Source organism: Balaenoptera ricei, chromosome 10 (genome assembly GCF_028023285.1).
Source record: "Balaenoptera ricei isolate mBalRic1 chromosome 10, mBalRic1.hap2, whole genome shotgun sequence".
NCBI classification, from domain to species: domain Eukaryota; kingdom Metazoa; phylum Chordata; class Mammalia; order Artiodactyla; family Balaenopteridae; genus Balaenoptera; species Balaenoptera ricei.
In genome coordinates this window covers 94821350-94832920 of record NC_082648.1, presented here as the reverse complement: position 1 = coordinate 94832920, position 11571 = coordinate 94821350, and the positions used below count along the sequence as shown (strand labels likewise).

Below are 11571 nucleotides of genomic sequence, written 5' to 3'. Positions count from 1 at the left end.
AATTGCTACGCGGCCTCGGGCCTCTCAAGCTCCGCCCGTTCTAGGCTGTGGCCCCGCCCTCAGGGAAACAGACTCCGCCCCCTCCGCCCTGTAACTCCAGCCGCGCGGTACCTCCAGGACAATCCCTCGACCGCGCCGGAAATTTCCGAGCTCCCCCGATCTCTTCCTGGCCTCCCTCGGGCGCCCAGAGCGGAGGCGGCGGAGATTGCCGAGGGGCGCTGGCCCCGCCCCCTCCGCGGGCTCGGCCACCGCCCCCCTCCCGCGCCACGCCCTCCCCCGCCGCCCCGGCCTCCCGCGCGGGCTGGAGTCCCAGATCCCAGGCCCTCCCTCCTTCTTTCTCTCTCCCCGCCTTCCCGGGGCTGCCACAGTGGCGGGTCGGAGGATCCCAGCCAGTCAGCTCGTTCCGGCTTCGAGCCCCACCTCACGCCAAATAAACACCCCTCCCCACGCCTAGGGAGCCCGGACCGCCCCCTTCCTCCCTCGGCCCGGCGTGTGGCGAGGGCCAGTGTGAGGTAACGAGCGCGGGCCGGCGGGCTAACTCCGTGAGTCCGCGAGGCGGGGCGCGCGGCGGGCCGGGCCGGGCCGGAGGTCGTGTGTGCGCGTAGGGGCGCGAACGAGTGCCCGTCGCGACCCACCGGCTGCCCCGAGCCGGGAAGCCGGCCTGCCACCGACCAGCGGCGACCGCCCGCCACCGGCGAGGGGGCGCCGGGCCCGCGCGCGCACGCACGCACGCACGCGTGGGCGGGGGCAGGCGCGCGCCCGCCTGTCGCGACAGTCGGGGCCGAGGCCCAGGGGGAGGTGGCCTGTGGCGGGTCGCCGGGCTCCCGGAGGTGAGGGGGGCGCGGGCGGATGGCGGAAGGCGCCCAGCCGCAGCAGCCGCCTCAGCTCGGGCCCGGCGCCGCTGCTCGGGGGATGAAGCGGGAGTCGGAGCTGGAGCTGCCGGTGCCCGGAGGGGGAGGAGACGGAGCCGAACCCGGCCTGAGCAAGCGGCCGCGCACCGAGGAGGCGGTGGCCGACGGCGGCGGGATGCAGGTGACCGTGCGGGGCGGGTGCCCCGTTACCGCGGGGGTGCGGCGCGGGGGCCGCGGGGCGGCTCGGGGCTCCCGGGCTTGGAGCGGGGAGGGCTGCCCGGGGTCCCGGCTTGGAGGTGGGAGGGGGCCGGTCGGGGCCTGCTTGGAAGGTGGGGCGAGCCCCGGCTTGGAGGCGAAGGGCGCAGGTGGAGCCTGGTGTGCCCTGGAGGGTCCTGATCCCTGAGGGGACGAGGGGCCACGTCGCATGAATAGGTGTTGGGAGGAAACTGAACGTGCTTGAGATGGATTCCATTTCTTCAAACCCTTCCTTAGTTTCTTGGGGTGGGGTGGAAGCCGAGAGATCCTGGGTCTGTTGTCCAGAGAGCCGGGGACCCAGTCGAGGACGGGGAGAGAGTGGTGGGAAACCTTCCCAAAAGAGGGAGTACCTTTTTGTCAGCCCTCGACACACAACTGGGATGGAGAAGGGGAGCGACATAGAAAGGAGAGGAGTGAAAAGCGAGAAACCTCCTCGAGAGCCCAAAGGGGATGTGGCTTAGATTGTGGGTTAAATCAGTTGCACAAGGAGTGTGAGAAGTACGAAGAGTTGGGTAGTGTTAGGGGACGCCGTGGTGCTCGAGCTCATTAACTTTGTTGGGCTAGTGAGTGTGGCGGCACAGGACCTGCCCCTCCTGTACTTTGCCAGTTGCATCTTACATAGCTGGGGCACCGACTAGTTCTTTAATGTCCTGGGGTATAAAAGAAAATTTATAGGGCTGTTAGAAGACTGGATTCTGAGTTGTGGACTCAAGGAGAAGCCAGTTGATTTGGATAGGGACTGGCAAATGTAGTGACGATGTCAGTTGACTTCGTAATTGGAGGAAGATCGTGAAACCGTCCCAGGTTTTAGGATTTGGTCTCTGTTCAGAACATACTTACTATGAAACGGTGAGGCTTACGTACCAGCAATCGTTTAGACTTCTGCCCAGTTCTCTTGGAATCATAGAATGTTAGAGATAGAAGTGACCAGAGACATCGTATTTGACTGGAGTTCTTAACCTGGATAGACTTGGAAGATTCTTATGCAAAATAGTACTCTTTGGTGGGAGAAAGTCAACAGTTTTCATCTTTTTTTATTCAAGTCCCAAAATGTTTTAACTACCTCATTGTACAGATGGGGAATCAAAAATCCAGAGCAGACTAGTGACTTGCCTAGGGCCACTCACTTAGCTGGTAGTAAAACTAGAGCTAGAAGCCTAGTCTTCTAATTCCTATTCCTGTGCTCTCTCCATTACAGCACTCTTGGAAATCTCTGCAGTGCTAAAAGACTTCCTGTGCTCTTCTCTCTCTGCTTTTCAAGGCTCTGTCTGACTTCCTGTGTTAGAGACGGAGCTGTATTTAAGCCTGGCGTGTTTGCTGTGTGCTTCTTGGTCTCCCTTGCAGAGGCCACTCTATTACTTGCGTTGACTTGGGTAAAGTGACCCTCTTAGTGTTTATTTTTGAATTCTTTTGTTTCGTTTGCCTCCTTTTGTTCTCCATTTGAACTCCCTCAGGCAGAGGGCTTGTGAGAAGTAAAAGCTCGGGCCGTGGAGAAAATATAGAGGAATATGGGGAGACTTCAGGTGAGGTGGGTTAACGCTGGATGATGCGGAGAGAAGATTGGATGTGGGTGCTGGTGAGCATCTTCTGCTTGGTGTGTGCATATATCTGTGTCTGTCTGTATTCATTTATCGTTTCTGTCAATCATGGTTAATAGTGAGACTCCCACTGCCTTCCCCACCTTTCCTCCTGGGGCCCATTATTTGCTGGTTGCCTTCAAATTGGCCAAGGAGAGTAGTATTTGGAAATGGAGCAGTGTATAGGGACTTTGGAGTATGCAGAGGAAGCAGTGGATTAGGTCCTTTGGGTACAGATGGGCAACTTAGAACTATCCCACGGAGAATCCTTTTTTCACTCTGTGTACTTGTGGATCTTCATTTATTTTTCACTTTATGCATTCTCATTGTTGTAGTTCCAATACACCATGTGACACAGGTATTCAAATCATCATTGATTTAGCCCCCTACCTTCAACTACCTGTATGGTTCTGGGAAAATCCCTTCTTTGGGGGCCTCTGTTTCCTTAGTTGTAAAATACAGTGTTGGTACAGGATGATTTCTAAGTTATCTCTAAAAATTATGTCAAGTTCCCTGACCTTAAGGTACTTGGTGTCTGCAATCTAGGTGGGGAGCCAAAATGGGTGAAAAGTTAAAAAAAAAAGAAAAAAGTGCACGTGTGTGGGTACATATATGTATGTGTATCATACATAGGTATGTATACATATCATATATATATATATATATATATATATGAATTTTTTTGGTAAGTTCCAGAGGAACTGGAGTAGAGATACCACAGGATAGATGTGTGTCGCAAGGCATTGCAAAATTTAGAGCCAAAATATGCAGAGGATTTGTGCCACTGGGGCCAGAAGAAAGAGATGGTCATTCTTGCTGAAATGGTCAAGGAGGGTTTTATGGGGGGGTTGAAATTTGAGATATATTGGGAGTAAAGGAAAAGTAATGTTCATGAAAAGATGAAATTTAAGCCTAGGTCACCTACATCTCTGGGACCTTCCTATCATTCTTATCAGAATGATAGGATATTTAATATTCATTTAACTGATGTTTATTGAACAGCTGCTAAGTGCCAGGCCCTGTTTTAGAGCCTAGGAAATATGGTAGTAAACAAAACAAAGACTCCGCTCTCATGGAACTAATATTCTAATTGAAAGAGACAGACAGTAAAGAAATTAACTATTATTTGGTGGTCCTAAGTGCTAAGAAGAAAAATAAAACAGGGGAAGGGGTAGAGAGTGGTGAGGAGGATGGTTAGGGAAGGCCTCTCTGATAGGTGACCTTTGGATGACCTGAGGGAATGGGCCGTTCAGATATTTGAGGGAAGAGGGTTCAGGCAGAGGAACTGTGGGTACAGAGGCATTGACGGAGAAGTGTGCTTGATATGTTTGAGAACAAGAAACCAGTGTAGCTGGAGGAGAACGAGCAGGGGTGAGGCAGTTTTAGGAAATGATATCAGTGGTGTAGACATGCCTATAGGCCCATGTAAACATACATGTAAAAAATCTAGAGTAACTTGCTTTTTGGTATACGGATTTGTCTTAAAGCACATGTTTTTTTCTTATATCTTAACACAAATGGAGTTTCTCGGAGGTCATAGCTCTTCTGGGAAGCCTTCCCTGACAGCTTAGTTCACACCAGTCAGACCCTCCTCTTGCCTCCTGTTGTGTTGATGCTTAATTATGCACCATCTTGTGTTGTCCCTTCATTGTTTTATTCTTGTTTCCCTAGTAATGCTGTAAGCTTCTAGAAGACAGGAACTATATTTTCTTTGTATTTATCCTTTGTAATACTTCACAGTTTTGGGTACATAGTAAGTGCTCAGTGCCTGTTAGGTTGAAGTTGAAATTTTACCTTTTTTAAATAATTAAGGGATAGAAAAAAATCATGAAATTTAAGGGTGAGAGTACTTTCAGGAGATTCCCCAATCTTTTTGAGTGTCAAAGGATTAACCCTTTTTTTTTTTTTTTTTTTTTTACAGAAGTTAATTTCCCAAGACTGCAGACTAAATGGAGCTACGGCTCTAAGCTGCAGATTCCAACCCTGTTGAGTTACAGCGACTAAACTTTTGGGATAAATCATTACTGCCCAAAGTGGAGCACCAGGGACACGAGAGAGTCTGTGGTGCTTCTGTTATAATCCTTATGCTAAGAAGGAGCCCTAGAGAGGAGAGGAAGGGTCACTCCTTTTCAAGGCCAGTATCCAGAAGCTTTATGTGGATGGCAGAGGAGTTCACACAGCCCTAGAAACAGTTTAGCATTAGAGAACCCTGAACTGTGGAGTAGGAGGGAAGAGACAAATTCAACCTGAAAACTGAAACACAGCTTGAGAGATGTAGTTAGTTGTTAAAGAAGGTAGTTGGAAATATTGTACTCTAACCTGGTAGAAAGTTAAGTGAGTTATATATATAGGTATTAGAGGTTTGTTTCACTTTAAGCAAGTCTGATATATGTGAAAAATTTGGGCTTTATTAAACATACTGGGGAATAAATTCTTTTGTTCAGCTCTTCTAGTGAATATAAACAATTTGATGAGCAAAAATTCAATTTTTGTGCAACTTTCTAGGAACTTAGCTGCTTCATAAGGCAAGGTGCACCTTAATTATTATTTATAGCTTTCAGCAAAATTCTTTATGGTAGTGAAATGTTGGAATGTGATTATTACATGGCTAACTAACTGCTTCTGACCATAGAGTCATAAATCCATTGTAGCTAAGTGAGTTCAAAAGTTGTTCATGTTAGTGGTGAATCAACCACTAGTAGCAGGAAGACTTTCTGGGCTCAGGGAAGGGCTTCCAGGTAGCCTGTAATTGCTCTGTAGATACTGTTTTTCTTGAAGTACTTTATCTTCCCATTTGCTTGGTTCTGGGTTTCTTTCCTCCTAGGTGGATGTCTCTTTGGACTTTGAGTGTTTGGTGCTGAAACTGAACGTGGTGCTACCATTTGAGTAGAGTTATAAAAACGATGTGCTTTCCTTCCAAGTGATTTTGTGAACTATATCTCACTAAAATTATTCAATTTTTCATTTCTACATGTCTTAATCTGCTTAGGCACCCTAACAAAATACCATAGACCGGGTGGCTTAAACAACAGAAATTTGTTTCTCACAGTTCAGGAGGCTGGAAGTCCAAGATCAAGGTGCTGGCAGATTTGGTGTCTGGTGAGGGCTCTCTTCCTGGCTTGCAGCCAGCTGCCTTCTTGCTCTGTGCTCACATGGCCTTTTCCCCGTGTATGCTAGTGGACACACACAGAGAGATCTCTTCCTCTTCTTATAAGGGTCCTAATCCCAACATGGGGGTCCTACCCTCATGACCTAATCACCTCCCAATGGCCCCACCTCCAAATGCTATCATGTTGTGGGCTAGGGCTTCAAGATATTAGTTTGGGAGGGGACACAGACATTCAGCCCATAATACTACCAGAGTGGTAAGTATTGTAGTTGGAGAAATTGAGGCACAGTCATGTAAAAATTACTAATTTTTTTCAAACCTCACAAGGAAGCTTGTGATTGTGAAACTGGGAATGTCTTTGAGAAGGAGAAAGATCTGAATTCAAAGTAGAATTATTCTTCATGGCAACTCAAGGGATTAGCCTGAGTTGAATTTTGTCTCCTAACTTCCTCTCCCATTTTTCTAGCCACGTTGTCATTTTTTTTTCTCTACAATACTGACATGTGAACACAACAAAACCTAACTAGAGATTTAACTTTCATTTTGATATAAAGCGGACTGATGCAGACAGGCCTCAAGATTACAGGGCTGGGAAAGAAATTCAATGCACTACTTGGTGTAAACAAGAATGTTGCTAGTGAATCTCTGATTTGACATCTCTCAGGCCATCAGTTTGATATCAGGCTTTAATAATTTGTGGAAAAAATAAAGATGGTCATTTTAGTGAATGAACTTGTTTGAATTGTTTTTTGATATGCATTTGTAAAGCATAGTAAACATCTTTTTCTGGGGCAAACGTGCACTTCCTTCAGAGACAGAAGGGAAGAGCATGCGAGACGGTGGAAAGGAAATGGCAGTAATTGGAGCGTGAGCAAACAGATGGAGGAGGGATGGCAGAGTGCATGTGGTGTTTAGGTGGCCCCTAGGAGTATTTAGTTTCCTATTCTTCTCCCCCACAGCCCCAGTACAAGCAGGCAGCTTACATGGCTAAGGTTTCATTATCTAATCCATCACAGATCAGCCTGAATAAACCCATTGGCTGGCGCTGATCTAGTTAGGAGGGTAGTGTAGTGCAAAGCTGCTTGAGCCAGGATTGGGGCAAATCGGATCAGAACTGCCATGTGAATCCTGGACATATTTCTGTAATTTGGGTGGTAAAGTAGTTTGAGAAATCATTTAAGAGAGAGCGTGGGAGAGCAAGCAATTAGCCATGAGTGTTTTCAGATGTTGTCTTAGAGGCCCTGAGGGGAAGTGTATGGAGGATTTGATATATTTCTCTGGAGTATAGTCAGGTTGCTTTGATTATTTGAGTCTGAACAGTTTTTGGCCGCTAATGCTCAGGAGTGACCTTTTTGGAGCATTTGAAGATTCCAGTTGTGATTACTCAATTGTGTCTTCTCTGAGTGATCCCTTCATCCGAGACTGTATAATGTGCGTCCCCTCTCAATTTTTAAAGGGGAGATATTGTTGTTATTATTATTACCAACCTTAATATGTCATTATGTTTGTTATCCATACATACTTGAAGTATGGTGTAGTGAAAGAAACACTATTTAGAATTTCTCATATTGGTGTTTGAATCCTGGTTCCTCCACCTGCCAACCAACTGAATGACCTTTGGTAAGATATTTAACATCTGAGCTCCTGTTTACACGTCTCTGAACTGGGGGAATTACTGCATATGCTGATGAGCTGCCATAATGAGAAACTGAGATTATTTAAAGTTCCCATCATGGAGCCTGGCAGTAAATGTTTATTTCTTGCCTCCTGTATAACCTGCTACACAGCACTCAACGAGTTCCTGCTTACTGCTCAATCAGCATGGAGTGGTTAATGTGCTTCTGATTGATTAAGTGCCAGGGTTGGGAGTTACCTGAGATGAGCATTGTGTGAAACCGGGAAATCTAATTGGTTTGACATCCGAGTTAAGGAGGCGAATGGACCTGGTCGTGGTGGTCTCTCCAGTGAGAGGAAGAGGAGACGTTCACTTCTTTGCTAAGGACTAAAAGGACTCCTGAAGTGTCACAGTCCCTGCATCAGGCATGTGGACATTTCAGGAACCTGTGGGATCTCTCCTGGGAGTTTGGGTGACAGAGGCACTGGCTGTTTTGGTGGTACTTGGGATGCAGGAGTGGTGAAAATGTCATTTTGTTGCAAATTTTATAAGGTTTGTTGGTTAAATGTATTGCGTCAAATAGATGTGTCAAACGTTTTGTTCTCATTTTTGTTTGTGGAAATTGAGCTGGGATGCATTTGTCTCTTGTGGTCTCTTTCTGGACTCTTCACACCCACCTTCCTGACTACTAACAGTCATCCATCTAAAAGAGCTTAAAATGATTTGATAGCTTATCTTTGACTTGTGGATAAGGTCCATTCTCTCGTTTGGCCTACCAGGTCCTTCTGGCCTGACTTGTGCCTGCCTTTCTAGCTTCTTTCTACACTCCACCTCCAAGTCCATGGCAAGGGACTTGTAGCTTCCTGAGCACGCTGTGCTGCCCAGGCTCATTCATACCTCTGTGCTTTTGTTTCTGTTCCACCCAAAATTCCCGCCTCACATCTCTCTCTCATTTGTAAGGCTCAATCTTCAAGAATAAGTTGGGATACTGATTCCTCCTGGATGCCTTTTGTCTCTGCTCCCATCCCTCCCACGTTCTTGCTGCTTTCCAGAACATCATGTCCAGACCTCTGTTTTAGGACTTTTTAGATCAACATTTGTTCAACTGTCTGCCCCTCTACCCCCACCTAGACTGTGAGATCAGGGGAGCCTTTGGGATCCATAGGATCTTGCACTGTGCCTGGGCTGGAGTAAGAAACTGTCATTCTTGTTGAATTGAACTTTGTCTTCCTGCTCCTCAGTTGGGGCCAGCAGATGGCTTTAATTGTTTTTCCAGATTTTCCCTGGGGGGTCTAGGCCCTTGGTCTGCTTTCCAGCTCCTCTGAAGACTAGGTGTTGTGGGATTTGTGAATGGTACCTGATCTTTCCATTGATATCAGGGTTAAAGGTGAGAGAGGGGTCTTTGAAAACCAAAGCTGGGGTGGAACTTAACTGCCGAGAATGTGTCGGGTGGGCATGGCAACCTGATGTTTTGTTTCCTGTGCTCAGATATTAATTGAGAGCACGTGCATATGTATAAAAAGTGCCTTTGTGATGGGGTGGCTGAGGAAACTAGAGGAACCACACGATTAAGGGGCAATTAGAGCTAACCTGTTCCAGTTCATTGGAGCAGTCTGTTGACCTACCTTTTACAGTGCTGCTGAGAGATTCTGGAGTGTTTCAGTTCAGATGTATTACCACCATTTGGGACTAAACCCATTTGATCGACTATGGACCTTAGCCTTTCCCTTCTCAACCAGTGAATTTCATAAGCTATTATAGCTTGTTTTTATGGATGCAGGAAAAATACCCAACTGAGACACCTCACAGAATATATGCTATTTTTCAGATCATTCTTTGGCTGTGTTTGAAAATGAGGAAAACTGATACAGTTCTTTTATTTATTTATTTTTGGGCTGCGTAAGGTCTTTGTTGCTGTGCGCAGGCTTTCTCTAGTTGTGGCGAGCCAGGGCTACTCTTCGTTGCAGTGCACAGGCTTCTCATTGGGGTGGCTTCTCTTGTTGCGATGCATGGGCTCTAGGCATGCAGGCTTCTGTAGTTGCAGCACACGGGCTCAGTAGTTGTGGCTTGCGGGCTCTAGAGTGCAGGCTTAGTAGTTGTGACGCACAGACTTAGTTGCTCCGCGACATGTAGGATCTTCCCAGACCAGGGCTCGAACCCGTGTCCCCTGCATTGGTAGGCAGATTCTTAACCACTGTGCCACCAGGGAAGTCCCTGATATAGATCTTTTAAATCTCAGCTTTGGAGACAGATTCATAGAAGTATTTTACAGGAATCTTCTCTCCCTGGCCCTTGTTATCCCCACCTCCTTCCCTTTCAGCTTCTGATTTGCGCTCTTGTGTAATCCTCGCCTGTTTTCCAGCCTTGAGACTTCCCTTGCTAGTTTAGTTGGGGCCTCTTTAAAGGCAAATGGGCATGCTTTATAGTGCCTCTGGCTTTTTGGATTCTGAGTGAATAAAGCAGGTTCTAAAAAGGGAATGAGAGAGACCAGTTATATCACTTCCTTCTGACGTGTTCTGCACATACGTGGCATCTAGAAATTTCAGCTGAGGATTCAAGGCACAGCACACATGATAAGTACCACTTATGAAGTAGATGACAATTTTGAATAACCAAATGATAATGGTTGAGTAACTGCTTAAAAACCTATTTTCCCAAGGGTGGAAACCGAGCCTTTGAAATTTAGACTTCCACATGGGTGTGTTCAACCATAATACTCGGATTTTTTAGGGACCTAAGTCCCCAGATAATACCCTGGTATGTGGGATTTTTCCCATATAGGGGCTGGTTCCCTGGTTTCTCCTTTGCCGAGGAAAAGAGGTTTTGCACTGAGTATTGGATATTTTATTCCAGGCATATGGTTTTTGAGGAGGCATACTGTTTATTTTTCTTCGGGGCTGCATCGATTTAGTTGGATCCTAAATTGTTAATACCACAAGCAAAGCATGATTTCTTGTGAGGGATGGGCGGGGGAAGCTGTGGGAGTCTCTCAGCTTTGGGGTTTGGGTTGGGGAGCAGGAGCCACGCTGGTAGAACGAGAGGAGCTGCACACGTGGTCTCGGGGCGCCGTGGGGTTTGCATGTGGGCTCCAGCGAATGCTTGAGTTGGAACACTTTTGGAACCGAGGCTCATGGGAAGTTCTTCCGATTGCTTTATTTTGAGCAGCTTTTTCCTCTGCAAGTTGGCAGCTGTTTGGAGGAGGGGGCATTCGTTGCTGTCAGCCAGGATGATTTCCAGAGCAGACCTGTATGGATTTCATTTAGGGATTTATTTCAGGGGTATGTGGCTTGTTGTGAGTCAAGAGGACTTTGGTTCCATTTTCCTGGAAGTTGGTGGGCTTCTATGAGCCTGCTCTATTTATCTTGGACTGTTAGGCAAGTAAAAAAGCAGCTGCATAGTTAGCCCTTGTTGCAGGGAGCTTAGTTTCATAGGTCATCCTCTCGGGGATTTTTGTACAGTCACATTTACAGCCTTGAGTTTTCTTTGCCTTTTTTTCCCCTCTCTTTTTCCTTCTGCAGTTCAGTGCTCCATAAAAATTCTGAGGAAGGTGGGTAATAATTTGGGGTAGAAGACAGGAATTGTTTAGTTCCCTCCCCACCCCCATTTCTTGCCCAGCTCTCCCCCACCCCCATCCTTCGCAAAAGAATCTGCAAACGAGGTCGCTTATCCCCTAGTCATACTGGCTTGTCCCCTGATCTGTCTGAATATGTGGCTTTGACAGCTTTTACCTATTTCTTGGTTTCTAGGGGAGGGGATAGTAGGATCGTGTGATTTCAAAGCAAGAACTGGCAAAATTGGAAGATGTCTTGTGGTGGCTCCCAGCACCCACAAAGCTGAGCTCATTGGCTTGCACCTCATACAGACTTCCAGGAACACTGTCACTGTCGGTGGCTGGCACGATGGCCTTGAGGATTTTGTTGGCACTTCAGGAAGTCTCCACAATGGCTGCCTCTCACAGTGGGAGCGCTGACAAAACTTATGGGGAGTCGGTAGCACTTGTTTTGAAAGTATGACTCTGGTCTTAGGCTGCACATCTCTGTGAGGGGTCAGAGGCGGCCTTGTTTGAAGAATGGAGAGTAGTGCTCTACAGCTGTCACTTAGGTGGCCCATTTCCTACTTGTCTGTGTTTGCTATCCTCACATACAAATTTTATGGTGTGTTTTG

The 11571-nt window shown here is 47.1% G+C and overlaps 1 protein-coding gene across 17 annotated transcripts in view; it reads left to right on the top strand.

Moving 5' to 3' along the window:
- The first annotated feature begins 772 nt into the window (after window positions 1-772).
- RBFOX2 (RNA binding fox-1 homolog 2) overlaps window positions 773-11571 on the top strand; it is a 266331-nt gene continuing 255532 nt past the window's right edge. For 7 of the 17 annotated variants that reach the window (XM_059936861.1, XM_059936862.1, XM_059936877.1 and 4 more), the window contains exon 1: window positions 779-1032. In XM_059936861.1, coding sequence (XP_059792844.1) covers window positions 850-1032 — 183 coding nt within the window. In that variant the 5' untranslated portion in view covers window positions 779-849. Of the gene's footprint in view, window positions 1033-11571 lie in introns of all 17 variants that reach the window. The other 10 variants (XM_059936870.1, XM_059936857.1, XM_059936868.1 and 7 more) reach the window with 5 other exon arrangements.